Raw genomic sequence first — 20816 nt, 5'->3', positions numbered from 1 at the left:
GACGAAGAGGGTCAAGAGGGTCTTGGGGTGAGGGTGAGTAATGTCGGCTTCGGAGTGATTTTTGGCACAATTATGGGGGTGTGCTGCATGCTAGCCGAGCTAGCCTACTATGCAGTACATGCAGTAGTAGCCGTGCATCCTCAAAAAGGGTTTGGTTGTGTGGGGCGGCTCTGCACCAAGCTTTTGGCTAGAAGGCGAGGAAGGTCTTATGGAAGGAGCTTGTTTGTGTTAGTCAGAAATACAAGGGCGCGCATCCCTGATTCATGACGTGCTGGGATATGCTAGCCTCTGCTGCTGGGAGCAGCTAGGATCTGCTAGGATATCCGCAAAAGGGCGCGCGGCGAAGGATGAGACATCCCAGAAGTGGGCTCCCAGATGGTCGAATCGGATGACTCGAGTAATGAGATTACACGTTCTTGTTATGAATCCAAACTCTGCTTCGAGGCATCCCGCAGCAGATCTCTCCAATCTCTCCAGTCTCTCCAGTCAATCTCTCTCCTCTTCAGAGTGTACAGTATGAGAGTATGTGAGTAGTCTCGAGGTAGTGTCTCAGAGACGCCGCCGCCGCCGCTCGGAAGATGCTCGCTTTTATACCCGCCCCATTCCCTATCCCTGGTCTGCTCATGATCACATTTCATTACATTCCTTTCTATAAAGCCTTCTTGACGCGCCGATCCTGAGATCTGAACGGGTTTCCCGCACAGGCACCGCAGCGCAGGACCAACACCATCATCACCATGAGCGACCACGACGCTGAGAAGGCCATTCCCAGCAATGGCAATGGCGCCGCCACCGACAGCAGTGTCGCCTACGCCTCCGAGGGCCAGCGCGGTCCATGGAGCAGACGCTTCGTCGACAGCTTCAAGCGCGACCCCAATGCTCACGTCACAAAGAGCAGCGAGCGTGCTGTGACCAAGGGCTTCGACCATGAAGGAGCTGCCCAAGCCACCGCGAACTCGGGTCTGTCGCGAAAGCTTCAGGGTCGCCATCTGCAGATGATTGCTATTGGTGGTTCAATTGGTAAGCCATACACATTTCCTTCGTTGTCCACCTTAGGATTTGCCTTCGTGGACGTACTCTCGGAGAGCCAGCGGCGCATCAGAAGCCCACATTCGCAAACTGTCCTGCGAATGCAATGCTGCTAGATGATGCGCTGTTGCCTCTCCGAGACTGCCCACCTGTGAAAATTCGCCATGATGTCGAACAGTTGCTGACTTGTTACAGGAACTGGTCTTTTCGTCACTTCCGGCGCGGCTCTATCATCTGGTGGACCGGCCTCCCTCATCATTGCCTTCGGTATCATTGGTATCATGATTTTCTGTACGGTTCAGGCTTTAGGAGAGATGGCCGTCGTGTTCCCAGTTTCTGGCTCCTTCTCAGCATTCTCGACGCGTTTCCTCGATCCCGCTTGGGGCTTCGCCATGGGATGGAAGTGAGTTGAATCATCTTCTACACGCGCTAATAGCTCGTTGCTAATGATCAACAGCTATGCTATGCAATGGCTAGTTGTGCTGCCGCTAGAGATTGTCGCCGCTTCGATCACACTTTCATTCTGGCCTGGCGCAGCAGACACAAACTCCGCAGCCTGGGTTACCATTTTCCTGGTCGTCATCGTCGCTATCAACTTTTTCGGTGTCCGAGGATATGGCGAAGCCGAGTACGTCTTTGCCATTATCAAGATCATCGCCGTCATTGGCTTCATCATCCTCGGTATTGTTCTCAACTGTGGAGGCGGTCCGAACGGAGAGTACATTGGCAACCGTTACTGGAAGACAAACAACGTCCCAGCAGACTACGCCGGTTACTTCCAAGATCCCGAGGGCAACCCCCCTGGAAGCATCAAGTCAGGCGCATTCAACAACGGCTTCAAGGGTCTCTGCTCCGTCTTTGTTACTGCCGCTTTCTCCTTCGCCGGTACCGAATTGGTTGGTCTTGCAGCAGCTGAAGCCAGCAACCCCCGCAAGACCCTCCCCACTGCTATCAAGCAGGTCTTCTGGCGTATCTGTCTCTTCTACATGGTGGCCCTCACTGTCGTGTCCCTGCTGGTCCCCTATGGCGACGACCGTCTGCTTGGTAGCAGCTCTGAGGATGCCAAGGCTTCTCCGTTCGTTATTGCCATCAACAACGCTGGAATCTCCGTCCTGCCATCTATCATGAATGTCGTCATCCTCATCGCCGTTCTGTCCGTTGGCAACTCCTCCATCTATGGTTCTTCCCGTACTCTGGCCGCTCTCGCTGAGCAAGGCCAAGCTCCCCGGATTCTCGGCTACATCGACCGTAAGGGCCGTCCCTTGGTTGCCATCATTGTGTCTTCCGTGCTGGGTCTGCTCTGCTACGTCGTAGCCGGCGGCCAAAAAGACGCAAGCACCGCTCTTAACTGGCTCTACTCGCTCTCGGGTCTTTCCTCCATCTTCACCTGGGGCTCCATCTGCCTCGCGCACATCCGCTTCCGCAAGGCCTGGAAGGCCCAGGGCCACAGCCTCGATGAGCTCGCCTTCACTTCCCAGGCCGGCATCATCGGCTCCTGGATCGGCTTCATCCTCAACGCCCTCGTCCTCATCGCCCAGTTCTGGACTGCCGTGTGGCCCGTCGACTACAGCACCTACTCTCCCCGCGGCATCGCTGAGAACTTCTTCCTCAGCTACCTTGCTGCGCCTGTCGTCATTCTCTGCTACATCCCCTACAAGATCTACTACAAGACCCCCTTCATGCGGTCACACTCGATTGATCTCGTCACGGGCCGCAGAGAGCTTGACACGGCGGAGATCATCGCCGCCGAGAAGGCGGAGCAGGCCAACTGGCCCAAGTGGAAGAGGGTCTGGAAGTGGCTCTTCTAAATAACGGCTGCGATGCATGTGATCTGATGCGAGGGGATTCTAAATCCTCCGATGACAAACCGCCATTGAATGTCCCCATCATGTGGGGATGCAATCAGACACTTCGCCATAGTGGCAACCGTTAATGGTACATAATCTGCACTGGAAATCACTTGTGCATAAGAGATGCAGGTGTTTCATTGTGATCTTGTGCCATCGCATACAAGTAGAAAGACTATCACATAGAAAGGATATAACTGAGTGGTTTAAAGAATATACCATTTCACACCACATGGCTCATTGTGTCATCTTAATAAGTGTTATGCTCGTTCCCGGAAGTTATCGATATTCTCTGCCGGTGCCAACTCAAGGGCGCTGTTTAGGCAAAATGTGTCAAACTTGGCGTAAAGAAGATTTTGCCCAGGCCGGCAACAACACCTGTTCGTTTGAGCATTCAATGCGCCAGGAGCCCTGTAATCCGTCATCTTGCGGAAGAAACTTACCAACACAGCTTTCATACAGCTTGGACATCTTTGCTAGACTGTCTAGGTATAGACAGGGATGGCACTACAACTACACCTGGTGGCCCTTGCGATCTCAGTGATCCCAGCCATAGCGGATGTGCTGCATTCTGAGAGTGCTATCTGTCGACGGGGATTATTGAATATTAGGGAGCAGAATACATGCTTGAGAACTCCGCTTGTCGAAGGCAGTGAAGCTGTAAAGCAATCTGGCTGGCAAGGACCTCACGAATGCGTTGACGAGTACTGCATCTTTTCAAATCAGGAGGTGGGAGATGGTATTGTTCTCGTCACCACCATCGAAAATGCCAAGCTAGTTGCGGACTTTCCTACCATAAGTGATCTTGGATCGTCGACAGCTGGATTCGATGTTGCCAGTGTCCCAGGGAAAGGCATCGGCTTAGTTGCAAACCGAGCAATTCCAAAGGGGGAACATATCATGATCAGCCCGCCTGCTATGATGGTTCAAGTGGATGCACACAAGGATCTATCACCTGAAGAGAGATCATATCTCTACGATCTAGCAGTGGAGAAGCTGCCACCCCATGGGAAAGAAGCTTTCATGCAGCAGATGGGCGATGATGTGCATGTCAAACTCGACAAGAATGGTTTCGGCATGCATATCGGCACCGATGACAGCGGTGGCCACATAGGAGGCTTCTCCGGCGCCTCTCGTATGAATCATGATTGCAGGCCAAAGTGAGTAGCAGACGACCCCTGACAAACATGAGGCGCAATTCTGACACGCCCCAAGTGTTGCCTATCGCATCACCAACATAACGCACATCACCACAGCCATCCGCGACATTGCTCCGGGAGAGGAGCTTACAATCAGCTACATCAATGCCAATCTGCCTCGCTCCGAGAGGCAAGAGCGCCTTTCACAGTGGGGGTTCCAATGCCGGTGCGCGCATTGCAGCATGGGCGATGCCGAGGCCGAAGCGTCAGACGCGCGGGTCCGCTTAATCGCAGAGCTCGAGACAGAGCTCGATGATCCATTCAGCAAGAAAGTCACGGCTGAGACAGGCGCTCAGCTAGTTGCCCTGTACGAAGAGGAGCGTCTGGACATCTACTTGGGTCCGGCTTATACTAGAGCGGCATTGAACTACGGGCTGTTTGCGGAGGAGAAGAAGGCGAAGGAGTATGCGCAGAAGGCCATCGGCGCATTGACGCGACAGTCAGGCCCCAAAGCCGGCGACTTGCCCTCGTTGGAGGCGCTGGCGCAGGATCCGAGAAGCCATTGGACATGGGGCAAGCGTAAGGTGGTGCAAATACCAGTGGAAGACCTGAATTTTGCATAGACAGTAAACAAGAAAAAAGAAAGAGGACGCAAACAAATTGACAATCATCTTCTAGATTTCGCTCTTCGTATTGGTTGGCTCTACTCACCTGTGTCATGCGTTGGGTCCATCAATGACTTCAATGTCACAAGCGGCTCGAAGGCGAGATCGAGGTGCTGGAGAAGACACTACTAACCTTCGGTAGGCTCGGGCCGGTGCAGTGTGGCTTCGCCTACCTAGCATTCATCGGCTCGCTAACAAAGGCAGGCTTACTCTCAGTCCTCAACTTCCACGACAGATGAAGTTGCGGTTAGTTGCAGTCCATAGTCACTCTGGTTACGCAGCTGAACAAACCCTTCAAAGTTTTTGTCGACGAGTCAGAAACCCCCTATACGAGTTCCGTAGATTTAACAAAAGCAGCAAACACTTCATTCCCGCTGAAACCGCCACCGACATCTTAGACTTCAGCCTCCCGGAGCCAACGACGACACCAACGCATCCACGCACCTGGGAAGTCCCATTACTCATCCAGCCACCACACCGTTATAGGCCTCGAACCAATGTTTACACGTCAAAAACGAGATGGTGTGGTCAGCCGCGGCCAAGGGTCTAAAATTACCTACCTTAGCCATGTTTTGGCGAATCCTTCTGGCTCTTGGCCCCCAATGTCGCCTAACAGGGCGTGAACCACCAAGACGGGCTGCATAGAATGTGGTGTTATTGGGTATGACAGCAATGCAAGGCTCCGATGACTGCGTTGTAGGCAATGAGACAGCAATAAGAGCTCGACATGTCGAAGCATTTTCTGTGCCATGTTCCCTTTGCATCTTGCTTCCTTGCCTCCAAGGTGTTAGTTGAACACGCGGGAAATAGAACGCCATGGCTGGTATCAACCAACAGCCCCTTTCTCAGGGGCAACCTCACTCTGATATGCAACAGGTTCAACGAAAGCCCATAGCGTCAACCTCTTCCCTTGCTGCCAATGCTCAGTTTGAAAATCACGAGCAAAATGTCAGCAACCTATCATATGGGTCCAATGTGGATTCGAAAGAGCCCAAACACAACCAGAAATGGTGGCCATGGGCCAAGACGCCAGAAGAAAAGATACAAGCAAATTATACGTCAAGATTCAGCGGAAAGCCAGGCTTCAAGCGACTTCGTAGAGTCTACCATCCTCACCCTCAGCCGGGACTGGACCCTGAGAAGCTTCGTGGGAACGAGGCTGAAACAGGGGACTGGGAGACAGACAAAGGAGAAGTGGTCAAAATCGATGGAAAGTATGCGTACCGCAATGAATTCCACCAAATCTCGCGAAAGTTTGAGGACGTAGCTGTCTACCTCAGTCCGACAAATTACATACCCCGACGACTGGTAGTCCAAGCCACTCGACATGTTCTCAAGAACAGACTTGGCACCGGTGACTGGATACGTGCCGGTGTCAGTGGCAACGTCCCCTTAGTGCTAAAAATTGCTGAATGGGCCCTTGGTCCATTTGCAAAACCCGGATTCCTCCACAAGTTGGACGGCGGAGTCCGCATGCTTGCAGTTGCTGTTCCTCTTCAAATCATGCTTGCGATCCCCGGAGTATCGTCTTGGGAAGACGTTGAAACCGCCGATACGTATACCGACTACTCGGGTTATTATTGGGATTGGCCAAAATATGCCATCAACTATCTGGATATGGCGCCCGGCACTGACGCCTTGGCCAAGCAAGATCCCGATTTTGATGTGAGGCGGAGATCGATACGTCCCAGATGGCTCGTTGCCAAGAAGGGCAATGAATGGATTACAGTGGATGGGAGAGTTGAGGCTAGCCTGAAGTATGTTTTCATCAGTTATGCTTGGGTGCAGTTCGAGAAGTCTGGCGGCAGTGACAGAGTCCGCCGCATGGCTCAGAATATTGCAGAACAGCAAGGCTGTAGCGCGTATTGGCTTGATGCGCAACTCGTCGAAAAAGAAGACGGAGATGTGAAAGATTACGATGTTTATACAATGTGTGATATTGTACGAGGAGCCACCGCAGTTGCTGTGATGCTTGGAGAAAACACCCTTGAAGCCAAAGCAAGTTGGGGCAAGAGGATGTGGACTCTTCCCGAAGGGCTCCTAGCCCCTGGCGATGACTTGCTGTTCTGTTTTGAGGATAGTCAAGGCATGTTGCAGACAGACACCATCCACAAAGTCGAGATGACTGCCACCTTTTGGACGGAACAAGACGGCCGAGACGATCATGAGGGCGGTAGCGCTACTCGACTACTGGCCGAGCATTTCGCTGGACTTCTCACCCTGAGTCGCCTCGAGATGCTTCCGGCCTCGATCACGGCACTCAACTACAAGATGAGGAATGAGTTCACAGGCTCTGACTTGGCATACGCGGTCATGGGCCTTCTGCATTACCGCATCGAGCGTAACGACGGTGACACACTCTTTCAAAACCTCGCTCGCCTGTCGCTTGGTAATGATAGCGATCAGCTTATCGAGAGAATGATATCTCTTCTCCCTCAACCTCAGCCAATCATGACACAAACTGGCATCAAGACAACTACTGACCGCCCTCTTTTTGAGGTTCTTTCCGAAAGAGACCAGTTTGAGACCCTCTTGTATCACGTCACGCCCCTTTGTGACGTTGTCGGTGTCGCCAACGAAGACGAAACCGTCATCTTAGACAACTGCCGTGCCATCCATATCCGCTGGAAGGACTTCCCACAGGCCATCGTCCAGCGCAACTACGGCTTCAAGAAGCTCTTTGCGGCATTCTTCGTTGCCGCTGGACTTGGCTGGCTGGTCTTCGGAGTACAGCTGGCCATCACATACATACCTTTTTGGGTTGGCTTTATTGACCAGGTCAAAACCACCTTCATTGCCTGGTTAGTGAGCGGTTTTCTGTTCATTGGCCTTCTGCTCTCCGCCTTCGCGCCCGTATCTGTCCGTAGGCTATTCGGCGGGACAGTGCTCAAAAGCAGTCCGAGTCTAGTCGGCTTCGAGGGGGTCATGAAGATCCAGGAGCTTGAGAAGATTGTCTTCGGTAACTGCACTGGTCGCCTCACATACGCGCCGTCGGCCACCCCTTTTGCACGATACAGTCGTCATCCGAGAGAAAGACGAGGCACCGAACCTGAGTGGATCAATCAGCCGGAGCTCATTGCTCAGTCGCTACCTATTGGTCATCAGCTCTTCACCCTGGTGGACATGGGCGAGTTGAGCGTCTCTATATTCTCGGCGGAGCGACCACCGACCGTCGCGTTGCTCACCGGCCGGGAGGGAGGCATGCTGCGAGCCGTTCTTTGTAGCTGGCGTTTCGAGAATGACTGCCTTTACAGGGAGACGGTCGTGCGGATGCCTTCGAGAGTGTATGAGGCTGCAACAGCAAAGGGCTGGCTGAAGCTGTCGCTGCGGACTCAAGATCAAGCGCGGAGAATGAGATTGCAGCAGTAAGGGAAAGGATATATATTCACTTTTATAGTCAGAGTAGAGACATGAGACTCCCTTTATGCTCGATTCAATCGTTGAAGTACAAACAGGACAGGCGAAGATAGGAAAGACCGATCTCGCGATGAGAACGAAGAAACATAGGTCAAAAATAATGCCATTGGTATAAAGCTAAACGTGCCTCCTAAAATAAACGCCTGATGAACAAGTTACAGGTTTTGATATCCCATCTAATCCCAGCAGGCAGGCATCTTGCCCACCCCGTCCCACCATTGTCATCGTCAAACACCAAAACGCCGACGCGCCATGCGAGGACGACACCAAATTTACCCATGCCAAACTCAGCATACACTCATCCACAAAATGATCATTCAAGGCCGTGTTCTTCACTGCGTGTACTGGTATCTCTGCGCATTGTGCGGATACGTGTTCTGTCCGCCCACCTTCGCATAGTCCGCGGGGTTGTACGCATAGCTCTTCTGCTGCGAGGGCAGATGCTGCCTTGCGCTTCCGTCCAGCTTCTTCAGCGTCTCATTCTGGTGCTCCTCCTTCGTCTCCCTGTGCGTCGGCAGCTCGCTTGCGAAGCCCTGGTGTTCCAGGCCCGGCGAGTGGAAGCCACCGCCGGTCGTGTCCGACGAGATGGATGTTGGGCGTGAGTTGGCGCCGAGCGAGGGTGTGCCCTGCTGGCTCTGCGACCACCGCCAGTCGTTCGGCCCCGGCGAATTGCGCGACTGTGTGGAGATGGCGGAATCGCGGTCGGACAGGTGCTGGTTGAATGTCGGCGAGGGCTGGGGAGGCTGCAGGCGCGGGGAGGGCTGCGCATAGACGAAGTCGCCGGGCATCTCAACGGGCATGTTCATCCCCTGCGGGGCGACCCCTCCATGTGGAGAGGTGGGCAGCTCAGCATGCTGCGGTTGCTGCTGCTGCTGTTGATGCTGTGGAGGAGGCTGACCGTACGGCGCCGAGTAATGCGGGTTCTGAGGTGTTCCGGATGGATTGAAGTATTGATGTGATACTGGTCGCGGGACCTGGTACGGCATGCGCGGCGACAAAGGCTGGTTCTGGTAAACTTGGGTGTTGGGCGTCAATTGCGGCGAGGCCATGTTGGTGCTCGTACTGCTGCGGTCGGCGGGATTGATCGTCTTGAGCTTGCCGTCCTCGATCATGGCATGCAGCACGCCGGCGTCGAGCAGCTCGGCTTTCTTGATGATGCGCGACACCATCTCCTTGCTGGCGGTCTTCAGCTGGCTCTTTACGAAGCTGACCATGGTGACGTTGCACTTGATCTCGATGTCCTCGCGCAGGTAAAGGCCATCGGTCGGCGCTCCCAGCGCTCCGAGGCCCATCTCTAGCTGCTCGGGAGCCTCGACGCCGGGCTGGTTGCCGGCGATGCGGTACTTGTTGCGCAGGTCGATATTCATCGGGGCATAGATGTGTGTCTGAAGGCCCCAGGGCATGTCGTGGAAGCAGCCATTGAACGAGATCTTGCCGGAGCCCATCTTGCCGAGGCCGGGAATGTACTGGATGCGCTCGGTGATCTCGTACCAGGTCGAGTAGAACTCGTCGGAGGCGGCATCGCGCGGAGCTTTGATGGGCTTGTGCTCCAGGACCAGCGGGTTGAGGGTTATGACCTCGGAATGGCTGTGGAGGATGTCGATGGCCAGCTGCCGTGGGATGAAGCCCGGAATGGGCGTGATGATGGTAAACACCTCCTTTTTACGAAGCATGCTAGACATCTTGATCAGTATACCTGCTTGCTTGCGTCTGTGTGCGCGCGGGGTTTCTCGGTGATGGCAAGGCGAGCAGACAAGCAATCTTTGCAATGCAATACAAGCGCGGGGAAAAGAAAATAAGTCTTCACGAACTTTGGATCGTTGCAGGATAGAGTTTCAGAAAAGGAGCAGCCGGATTGCCGTTTTGGAACCACCTTTACGAAAGATGCTGGTCCGTCGGTAACTGACCTGGACTGTCTGTCTGTTTGTTCCAAGATGGTGCTGGTTTTACACGGTTAGGGTAAAGAGGCGGCCGCCATAATTAGAACAGAATGCGACGGAGGCGTTTCTCGTTGGTAAGGCAAGCGGAGGGAGGGAGGGGAGCAGCAAACACTCTCTTCACTTCTAAGGGACCACCTTTTTCTTACAAGCCGCAATAGAGACAAGGACACACTCTCAGCAGAAGCGAGAGACAAGACAAAACGGTGGCTTCACAGCCCAGTTCAGTCCCCTCAATTCCCAAGTAGCCTTAGCGGACGTCACAATCCCAGAACATCCGCAGGGATCCGAATGCTGTACACTGTTTACTGTACGCATCCACCGATATGGCTGGGAGAAGTACCGGTGCTGTGCCGTGCCCATAATCATCCCTAAGGATGACCCCAAAAAAGGAACCCTTTTCCTCCCTCGACCTCCTCTTCTTCTTCCAGCAAAAGTGACAAATTGCAGTTGATGACGTGAGACGCCACCGAACACAAGCGCACATCAAAAGGGCGACGGCGCGCAATCAACGATACTGAGGAGGGCCAATCATGGGATACCGGCTTATTACATTGCACACTGTAATAGCAACGGCAGTACGTATTTGTCTGCGTGGAAATACCGTAGTGTCTGCACCTCGACCCAAGAAGTTGTTTCGATGGCATCTCGGGCTCCTCACCAGGCACACGACGGTCAGAGAGGGAAAAGGACCAGGGTAGGACTTAAGATTTTTGTCAAATATGTCATGCACGCCCGCAATCGGCCGTTTCATCTTTTAGACTTAAGATTGAGATGCCGTCACGACCCCCGCAGATTGCCTGTCAATCAGTGAGGCATTGGTTCTTCTGAACTAAGCCATCGCACAGACGTGGCAGTCCACGCACCTGAATAACGTTATAGAGCGAGGGCTGGCACGCCCCTTGCGACATATCTTCAGCTTGCCCAGAGCACCGGGGGTTCAATCCCGATACAAAACAATAGTTTTCTGCAGCTGCCATCTACAAGTGCTCCTCCTCCCGGATGTCAGAAAGCCCTTTCTCGGGATGCGTTTTTCCTCCATTATAAGTCTTAGTGACTCAACAAGTCATCGTCGTCGTCAGCTGATCGCTACGGACGAATCCGTCAGCACAGTTTTCTTGTCTTGTGGACTTCTTGTCCTTGCGGGTTCTCGGATCGCCGTTGAACCGATGCCCTGAGCCACACCGCCTGCGACTGCTTGGCTGTAACGTGCGGCACTGCGGGCGAAGACACTGTCGCTAACATCCTACAATGCTCCACATGCCCGCCAAGTATGCCTAATCTGGATAGAGATCTCAACAATCAATGAGGCACTCTGGTAAGTCAAGGTAGTCATATGAATTGACGCTGTCGCGATAACTGAGCTTCATTTTCCTTTGCACAGTGGAGGTTATGATAGGACTGTCGCTTGCCACCCGATTGAACGATTCAGGGCTCTAACTAACAACCACAGTTGTTACTTGAACACTTGCGAGTAGTTTAATTCCTGTTGCTGGATCAGATTGAAGCCTAGGCCTCTAAGCTTTGAGCGCTGACTGGTTTAGAGAATTCTCCGAGCTATCGCTATTCGTCGATACAAAAGCAACGAGAGATTTGGCTTTCCAAGCCTGTGAGACGACTCTTTGTAGGCCCTGCAGCACGCTATTTTGAAAAATTAGCGGTTACAGCATGTCTGTAAGCTCCCATGACCTAGATATGAGCATTCGTATTTACAAGCAATTCGTGAAGCTTTCCTACACGTCACCTGAGACATGCACCTAACAACGAACACGCGTATTGATGATGGGATGTAGCTGTACATCTTGGCTCACACATTGGGGATCGCCGAATAAAACGGCTGCAAGTATCACTATCGCCCGCGGAGAATCGTTATGAGCGAGACTTGGTAATGTGCTTACCAGGAGCTCATCTCCGCCCTAGGTAGCGATGAGCTATGAGAGGTGTAGACCCCTTTGCCGTCTGTGCTGTAAGCGATTGGATTGATAGCGGTTATCTTGTGGCTGTTAGTACGTTCCGTATGAGTGCGGGCCTATCTACTCCTGTCGTAGATTTATGTCACAAGGGAACTTGCTTTTGAATCTAGATACAAGGTAGACAACTGGAGAGCAGCAGGGGAGCTGCTGGAAGGAGATGGAACGGCTGCAGATGCGCGCTTATTATCCAATAAGAGTACACCACTTCGGCTAGATACATTTATGTAAGTTAATCGCGATGTATTTGCTCATAGCAAAACAGAGAGACTTTTATTGTCAAATGTCATCCGCGAAACTGGTTCGTACAGGTTTGGCGGGGATGTCCTAAACCTAAATCCAAAGAATTGTCAATCAGCGTGGTAATTGAGTAACGTAAACTGCCCTGGGCCCGATCAAAGATCGGTGTACTTTCCAGGTGGAGCTCCATAGACCGGTATTGAACAAAAGTCCAGCGGATGCCCCGTAGCGTGCAATGTGTCGGCTGTTCGCAGTAGTTAAACGAGCTATCGTGCTCGGCAATACCCGATGTTTATCGATAAAACATCACACCGAGCTTAAACACCATACGGACTTCTCCACGATATTGTGGATCTTGGAAAATGGCTCGTGACTGCCGGGCTCTTAAAGAGTAAATAGTCTCTCTAGCTCGCGGGCAGATAAGAACGATGGCATGAGTGTGAGGCAGAAAGTCGCTCATGATCGAGTCATGATACTCGGCCATAAAAGATAGATATACCCAGTAGTTATCAATGTGACGTACCTTGTCCGCCTAGTCTTTTGGCGTTGAGACACAAGTGCCGGTCCTGACAAGTCACCATGCGTTTGCTTGCAATCACAATCGTGAGCATGGCCACTGTCGCCAATGCGACATGCCACAACAGCTCTACGCCATTCAAGATGCCGCTGTGCAATGGCATAAAAATTGAAGATGCCACAGTGGATACTCTCCAACGGTGGATGATATTGGGCAATCTCACGAGTCAAGATCTAGTGAAGTGCTATATTGCGCGAATTGAGCAGACCAATGGGTGAGTCAAACTCTGCCCTGGGGTGCCGTGGGAACTCACGCTTATCGTCATCGTAAGTTACCTGCGGTCAGTCAGCGAGGTGAATCCGGATGCTTTATCCATCGCCGCTGCCCTGGATGAAGAGCGAACCAAACAGGGTATTAGAAGCCCTATGCACGGCATACCATTTATGGTGAAGGACAATTTCTACACAGATGATAAGCACAATACAAGTGAAGGAGGCCTTGTTCTCCTGGGAGGCCGCTACTCATCAGAAGCTACCGTAGTTGCTAAGATCCGCGCAGCTGGTGGTGTATTGCTTGGACATGCGGCACTTTCTGAAGCAGCCGATCACAGGGCACTCAGCAACTTTTCCGACGGCTACTCAACTAGAGTTGGGCAGACAAGAAACCCGTTCAACCTGACTCAGGCCACATCTGGTAGTAGTGGAGGGTCAGTCGTAGCAGTCAGAAGCAATCAGGCAGCCATTGCCCTAGGAAGTGAGACTCATGGGTTAGTACACCTGAGTTTAGAATTTGGTAAAGCACTTTTGACAGAATCACTAGTTCTCTTGTACATCCATCCGCCAATCTCGGGTTATATACTATCAAGTCAACGCCCGGACTCATCTCCCGCCATGGAGTTGTTCCCGGAAGTTTCTATCATGATACCCCTGGCGCCGTTGCACGGTCGATCAAGGATGTTGCCATCATGCTCGACATCATAGCCGGCCCAGATCGATATGACAACTTGACATTCCAATCGCTCGGGCGCCACCCTAGCAATGGGTACGCAGCTGAAGTGGTGGACAAAGACGCACTTAAAGGGATGAAGCTGGGCCTACCTTGGAATCCCTACTGGTCTACCTGGGGTGTAAGTGAATCCAATGTCTACTCATATGAGAGCCTTGTGCTGACGTGCGATCAAGGCTATCAATTCTCCTGGCCAGCGGGAGCAGTACGAACGTCGCGTGAAACAACTGCAAGCTGCCGGTGCGGAGATATATAATCTGACTGTCTGTATCAACTTTCATTGTAGATCACACTTAGACTGACTCGCAACAGCATGTCCCCTATCTCGACACGATTGCCAATCCTTATGGCTTTGGACAGCCCTCCGATACTCCAGATGAGTATGGTCAACTTATTGCCTACAACACACTGCTTGCTGTGGCATATGGAGAGTGGCTACAAAATTGGACATTTCCCGAGAATGACGAACGATATAACATGAGTAGCCTTACGGAGATGGCAGCTTGGAACGACGCACATAATGATACAACAGGAGCGCTCGGAAACGGCACTTGGTGGTACAACACGATATCAGGACAGGACTTCTACGACAACGCAATTGCCACAAATGGCACTCTCGGCGATGCCTTTTGGAAGGCTTTCGGCTGGGGGAGGAGGACCGCCCAAGCAGCCATCGACGCTGGATATGCATACACTCTTGAGAATGGCACGGTTATTGAGCTGGACGGACTTGTTCTGCCAAGTGACTACTCGGGTGGATTCGACAACGCCTGCTCTTCTGTTCCGTCTTATGCGGGCTATCCCATTGCCTCTGTGCCTATCGGCCAGAGTGGCTATTCTGTTCCATGCGGCTTCTGCATTTATGGGCGTGAGTTCGGTGAGGCGAAGCTCGTTAGAGTGGCTTCGGCGATGGAGGATCTCTTTCAGTGGAATGCGGTGCCGCAGTGGCATAACTATGAGACTGCACATGGCCGTTGGGAAACAGCTTGGCCCGGATATGCTTGCAGTACTGATTCGTTAGATCGTTATGCCTGCGAAAGTGCTTAGTGACAATCAAAGACAGGACGTATTGTGTGGTTAGAGTTGATAAGTTCTAATAGCTAAAGTGACTACATCAGTAGGCTGCTGATCCGTATTTGTGAGAGCACAGAGTGTTGATACTCCTGGTGTGAATCCTCCGATATCTATCCTTGACATCGTGAGCGGGTGAGCCGTGCACTTCAACGACACGCTCCTCTCAATTGCATTTAGCGAATAGAGGTGGTGCTCTGATCTGATATATAAACCTGGGTCCACTGCTGCAAATTTCTGTTCTAAATTTCTGCGGAGTGAGGACAGTCATAAACTCATCCTGTTATTTGACTGACTTTCAGTCACTTCACAGCCAGTTAACAATTTAGATATGGCATGGCACCGTTTTAGCGCGAGTGTCAGTATCTGTGATGGTGGTGTTAGCGATCCAGCAATGACGTCAAGTACCATGGCGATGAAACCCTGCAATCATAGCACAATATCCTTAGCTTCGTTCATGAAACGGCAGGGATTAGCGACAAGAACCAGACTTTGCATTGTCTAGTACGAGGAATAGCTTCACTCCGAGAGTGGCAATGAATTCGCTGAGCATTCTCAAAATGCCTGATTGCGCTGTCATTTATCAAGTGCGGAAGTTACAACAAGGACGAGTGGGAGAGACCATCGATCGGCTTATCCTGCGATCAGAGTGCATGGCGGCCGACATTAAGTGGCTGTGTGTACAACTCTCCCGCGAGCGAGAATCACTGGGATATGCTGGGGCTATGGCTCAAGTCAATTTGCATGTCAAGCATCATGGGCAATGCGCTGATGGGAATCATAAGATGGAATTGTCTGAGAGCGGGACCGAGCTTTGGCCGAGAACCTCGCTTGATAGTGCGAATACTACAGCAGCATCCAGTGGGACTAATCCACCTCCCCCACGAATACCACAGTTTCTTTCAAAGCGGATGCTATGGCCCCATCTCGGTGAACGACGAGCCTTTGAGGCTATTAGCTCTGTAAGTATCCCTTGACATTTGTCTGCTCAGATTTTGAGCCACGGAGAGCCTACTTTGTACGAAACAACCACTCACGGCTCAAAAGACAATGCCTCCTGTTAATGACCTGTTCTGTAGACGACCCCTGTCCTGTCAACGCTTAATTGCAGATGTAAGGTACAGAATCTCCACTTCCATGGCAGGACAACAGAAGGGCATTAGCGTGCAGATTAGCGACTGTTGTGCCCAAATTGCCGTGAGGAGAAGATAGGGGAAGCGAATTCCCCCAATCCCTTTCGTTTCTTCATGATGGAATCATGCGGGGAAAGCAGGTTTCGGCGGCTGCACTCACTCCTTGGCCTTGTGACTTGTCAGAGGTATGGTTCAAATGTTTTCGTACAGTCTTTTATCATATGGTTTAGTTTCGCTATGGCTATGATATACGCTGTTCTAAGCGAATATGTACACTGAATTAGCACACTGGCCGGCGCTCTAACTGCCGACCAATGCAGGGAAGGGGTAAGCGTTCCTCCCCTTTCAAGCCCCCCATCACACCATTCCATGGGCCCTTTGTGTGCTGGCCACATGCTAACGCTAATCTGCTCGCTCGCTTGCCTCTATTGCATCGCAATTCCATGCATTGAAGCCGCATTCGCGGAAAATTGGGCCGGGCCCCTTTCAAAACTCTCGATGGATTCACCTCTACGATGCTCTCATCACTTTTTCAGCTCGTCCTCGTCATCATTGCTGATAGTGCTGGTGCCGCCTCCCCACGCTTCGCTAATGACCTGCGTCCGGGTCACCTTGCCAACCGTATTAAGGTAAATCCAGCTGATCACTTCAATGCCATGGAACGGCCTGTACTCGTATTGTAATTCGTACTCTTTGACTTGGCCATCGATGCTGATTGTCTTGTTGTGACCGGTGAATGTCATGTCGCGACTGTAGTAGCCAACCACAGCTCGGCCCTTCTCGTTGCCATCGTTGTCAAGGTATACGTCGAACAATGAACCATTTTGGCCGAGAACGCGATTCGTGTGCGCCTTGCCTTCGTAGTTATTGACGCTGTAGAGCACGTTGTGGTGGATGTTGTAGTCTAAGCTCGACGACAGGCCTGGGATTCCAAGGTCACGCTTCTCGCTACCTGATACCGGATTTCCATTCTCGTCAACAGTCTGTCCTAGGATGCCAACCGTGCTGTTTACAATCTTGCCGACATCCTGACCCAGAGTTGCAATGATAGGATTAAGATCAATGCTGTGAAGCACATCGTCGACCATTTGAAGGACATTCTCCAGTCTTGCTTCCAGCTCGACCTTGGCCGACACATTTTGGATATTCAGTCGAACCCTGTCGATTGATGCATCGACACCGGCGCTGAAGTGCAGCAGCTTCAGAACCTGAGCATCAAGGTTGACTTTGGCTGTGATATTGTCCACCTCAATGTTGATCTCGCCGACATAGACAGAGGCATTCAGGTAGACATCTGGTTCTGCAACGAGTAGGTCTACTCCAGATGAGGTATCTTCTGTCTCGTATATAGCAGATTCTGGATCACCTCGGTGCTCGAGATTGTAGCCAATGTATCCGTCATCTTGTCTCCTCTCATTTCGCTGATGGGCAGCCAGCACAGAGCTCGTCAAGGCCACAAGTATCAAAGCCAAGGCTTTGGGAAGAGTCAAACCCATTGTGATGTGTGTGTGCAATAATAGGCCTCTGCTGCGAATCCAGGTAGAAAGAAAGTGTCGAAGGGAAAACGAATGGATGAAGGTCGACGTGTCGAGTAGGTGTGGCGGCCAGGGCAGCGACAGACGACGATGACGAGAGAAAGCGAGTGTGTGTGAGAAGGAATGGGATGGGAATGAGTAAAGTATGGGCGCCGCCAAACCACCAAAGACCGTCTCCCTGCGTCGTCTACCCATCAACCTACACCGAGGTGGGGTTGCAATCGGCAAGGTGCTAGCACATCAGACATGTAAGTCGATGTATGTTAGTCGATGCTATTTTGCAAGGACGGCATAGCCATGCAAATTCAGGCGCGCGGTCCTACCTTATCACTTACACCATGACAATATCCGGGGTCAGGGTTGCAAAGTTCCCACCATTGACAGGTCATCCACTCTTCCCCTTTGGGGCATCCCATAGCAGACCTCCGAAACGGCGGCGCATCCCCCGACAGGGGGGGAAAGATCCGACTGGGCTGGACCGGGATGCCGGGGCTTTTCAAGCAAGTTTAACGTGCGTCAATGCAATGGCGCGAAGTGACGCCGCTGAGCTCCCATGCATGATGAGCAATTTCCCTGTAACATGGAAGATTTCTCACCACTCTGATTGAATGTTTGGGAAATGACCGTCCTATATGTCGTGTAAAATAGGTGACATTACGTGACTTGCGGTCAGCAATTCGCATGTTGGTCGGACGGATTTCCTTTTTCCCATGGCAATTTCTAGGCCATCTGGAAACTTGCTAGCCCTGCATATTGTACCAAAACAAGCCCCAATGCGCTTCCAAGGCGTGAGGGACAAGCATGACCATCCCAACTAGAGCCCGTGTTGGGGTGCATTGGACATCCAATGCGCCAGGAGTCCTCCTCCCCTTATATCCAACATTGACACCCACGGCTCGTGATCCAAATGTAGGTGGTCTTCTTCTCGTCCTCTTCGCGCCTCACCTGGATCTTGCTCGCCTCCTCCCACGATCCTAGGCCGAAAGACCTTCTCCTGGTCCGGTTGAGCCCTCACTCCCCACACTCGTTTCTTTCTCTCTATCGTTAGAACTTCAAATCGCAAACATGAGGAACAATAGCTTTGTCCTTTTTCTACTAGGCTTTTTGCTTGCCTTTGCTACGGCACAGACAGCTTCGTCTACCGATGCTGCACCTTCTCCGACTGAAGCAACACCGTCGGAGACTAGTCCTGCAGCGACAGAGAGCGCAACGGCAGCGCCGACTGGATCTGGGAGCGCCTCTGATTCGGCAACGGCTCCTGATTCATCGTCACCCACCACAACAGCACCTAATAGTTCAGGTGGAAGCGGAGGCGGCACTGGAACCACATCTGCCAGCAGCTCATCCTCCACGCCACCAGATGTATTACTGCGCGTGCCCAACCTATCAGTCAAGCGCATTGAATTGGATGTCGACAATCTGCAAGCCGAGATCAACTTGGCGGCTGACGTTGCTGGCCTTGTATCTATCAATGCTGGCGTCCAAATTGGTATCCAGAAGGTGAACATCACCATAGCAGATGTCGAGGCACAGTTGGAGCTGATCATCCGCCTGGGCCACCTGGTGGATATTGTGAACCGCACTCTCCAGTCTCTGGATCTCAACCCCCTGCTGATCAATCTACTCAACGATCTTACGGACGTGGTGACGGAAGTCATTGGTGCTGTGGACGGCTTGCTAGGCTCTATCGTACAGGGAGATTCTAAGCTCAACTTCATCATCGATAATCTCGGCAATATCGTCCAGGAGGTTGTTGGCACAGCCGGCAGTGTTCTCAGCTCAATTGTGGGCAACTACCAGCAGAATATGACTTTCACGGGCGAAGCAGAGACTTTATCAGGAGGATTGGTGAAGAAAACATACGAATACAGCCCACTCGGCAGCTTAGTGGACATCATCTTCAACGCGCTTGGGCAGGTGGTGCAAGCTACTGTGGTGAAGAGCACATCAACAGCTACCAGCGGCACGACGGCGACGACTGCAAGTCCTACATCTCCTGCAACGTCCGTACCGGCGCAGACAACTTCTGCTTGACGATGTAAGCGCAGGTCAGTAGAGGAGCGGCGCGTCATCCCGTCGGCTTTGGTCACGATGACTAGCCTCGCATACTGATGGGCTTGGAGTTGATTGCCTTTGGGTGTTGAGTTTCGGCCTGCGCTGTGATGGTGTACTGATACCACTTCTGTTGTCGAAGTACACGATTCGACGTTGGATATTAATTCGGCCATATCAAGGCGGTGCAATGTTGATGAAGCCTAATCTAAGGTCGAAGCATCTTCAAAGACTCTGCCTTAGCTCGGCAAGGTCATGGCCACCTTTTAGTGCCAGATAGAGAAAGATGCAGCGCCAGATCAGCAGCAAGGTCACAGTGATAGATGAAAATAATCCAACATTTTCTGCCGAAATCATAATGTATTCTAAGCTTGATTGCCTAAAGTTGTTTGCTGCTATGTCTTGGGAGCCGACGTTCTTGCAAGCCAGCTTGGTCCCAATCGATCATGCCAATGTTTATGGTCTATGTCCCTCTGGAATATTGTGATTAGATGACTCTGAACATATTAGACTTGACTCCTCTCTTCAACCCCTCGGCTTTCCCGTTCTCGTACTCTACACCTGATGCACCGCCTTCTCCCGATATACCTTCCATTTTCAACCTCATTTCTTCGTCTAGTTCGGCCATTGACTTCTTTCTTACGACATGGGGTTTATTTCTCGCTTCCTCTGACACAAGTGGTGGAGGCTCTTGAGAGCTGCCCTCAGCAGCGGACGATGGTATGTCAGGTGATTGTTTTGGCTTGGAATTTGATGAGACATGCGAGGACAAGATCTTTGGTAAACTCGTTTGGTAGGTAGGGGTCACGATAAATCTTCTTAAGGGTTTCATGGTTGATTTTGTTGGTAGTATTGAACTTCTCTAGGTTCGAAGCTTGCCCAATTTTAGAGACGATGTTCGGAGACCTGACCACGTGTGGATCACGTCATTGACGTCATGCAGGCCTGAACCAAAACATTGGCGAAGTAAACAAAGTCTGCCATAGCGCTGCTGAATAGAACTTCGTAAAAATCCAGGAATGACAAATGAGTCATTCAATCATATTAATTGATGAAACCAATTAAATCGACTATTTGTCGGTTGTCGGACGTTTGCTAGAATTGGAAGTACGAACTGACAAGGCAAGATTACACTAATAAGCCTAAACCTAATTACTATATACGTGCCAACCACCCCGTACGACGAAGAATCGGCTGCCATGCCGAAGGCCAACCAGGGAAGACTGGAACTAATTGCTCTGCGCTGTGATATTGGTAAT

General features: G+C 51.7%; 6 protein-coding genes across 6 annotated transcripts; 4 read left to right on the top strand and 2 right to left on the bottom strand.

Annotated features, from left to right (window-relative positions):
- Positions 1 to 516: 516 nt before the first annotated feature.
- UCRPA7_6248 (putative amino acid permease protein) lies at positions 517 to 2837 on the top strand (the record flags this gene model as incomplete). Its single annotated transcript, XM_007918787.1, has 4 exons — positions 517 to 522; positions 705 to 1020; positions 1225 to 1432; positions 1487 to 2837. The coding sequence occupies 4 exons, from the start codon at positions 517 to 519 to the stop codon at positions 2835 to 2837; spliced, it is 1881 nt and encodes a 626-aa protein (XP_007916978.1).
- A 957-nt stretch (positions 2838 to 3794) lies between these two features.
- UCRPA7_6247 (putative lysine methyltransferase protein) lies at positions 3795 to 4638 on the top strand (the record flags this gene model as incomplete). The annotated part of the gene is made up of 2 exons (XM_007918786.1): positions 3795 to 4036; positions 4092 to 4638. 2 exons carry the CDS (start codon positions 3795 to 3797, stop codon positions 4636 to 4638), a joined length of 789 nt encoding a protein of 262 aa, XP_007916977.1.
- A 909-nt stretch (positions 4639 to 5547) lies between these two features.
- UCRPA7_6246 (putative 3-hydroxyisobutyrate dehydrogenase protein) lies at positions 5548 to 8049 on the top strand (the record flags this gene model as incomplete). Its single annotated transcript, XM_007918785.1, has 1 exon — positions 5548 to 8049. One exon carries the CDS (start codon positions 5548 to 5550, stop codon positions 8047 to 8049), a length of 2502 nt encoding a protein of 833 aa, XP_007916976.1.
- Positions 8050 to 8429: 380 nt separating this feature from the next.
- UCRPA7_6245 (hypothetical protein) lies at positions 8430 to 9779 on the bottom strand (the record flags this gene model as incomplete). The annotated part of the gene is made up of 1 exon (XM_007918784.1): positions 8430 to 9779. The coding sequence occupies one exon, from the start codon at positions 9777 to 9779 to the stop codon at positions 8430 to 8432; it is 1350 nt and encodes a 449-aa protein (XP_007916975.1).
- Positions 9780 to 16494: 6715 nt separating this feature from the next.
- UCRPA7_6244 (hypothetical protein) lies at positions 16495 to 17466 on the bottom strand (the record flags this gene model as incomplete). The annotated part of the gene is made up of 1 exon (XM_007918783.1): positions 16495 to 17466. One exon carries the CDS (start codon positions 17464 to 17466, stop codon positions 16495 to 16497), a length of 972 nt encoding a protein of 323 aa, XP_007916974.1.
- Positions 17467 to 18649: 1183 nt separating this feature from the next.
- On the top strand, positions 18650 to 19539 carry UCRPA7_6243 (hypothetical protein; the record flags this gene model as incomplete). Its single annotated transcript, XM_007918782.1, has 2 exons — positions 18650 to 18680; positions 18896 to 19539. 2 exons carry the CDS (start codon positions 18650 to 18652, stop codon positions 19537 to 19539), a joined length of 675 nt encoding a protein of 224 aa, XP_007916973.1.
- Positions 19540 to 20816: the final 1277 nt, after the last annotated feature.

Source organism: Phaeoacremonium minimum, assembly GCF_000392275.1.
Source record: "Phaeoacremonium minimum UCRPA7 unplaced genomic scaffold PA7_03_scaffold_455, whole genome shotgun sequence".
NCBI lineage: Eukaryota > Fungi > Ascomycota > Sordariomycetes > Togniniales > Togniniaceae > Phaeoacremonium > Phaeoacremonium minimum.
The sequence above is the reverse complement of the archived record's forward strand: the minus strand, read 5'-3'. Positions and strand labels throughout refer to the sequence as shown.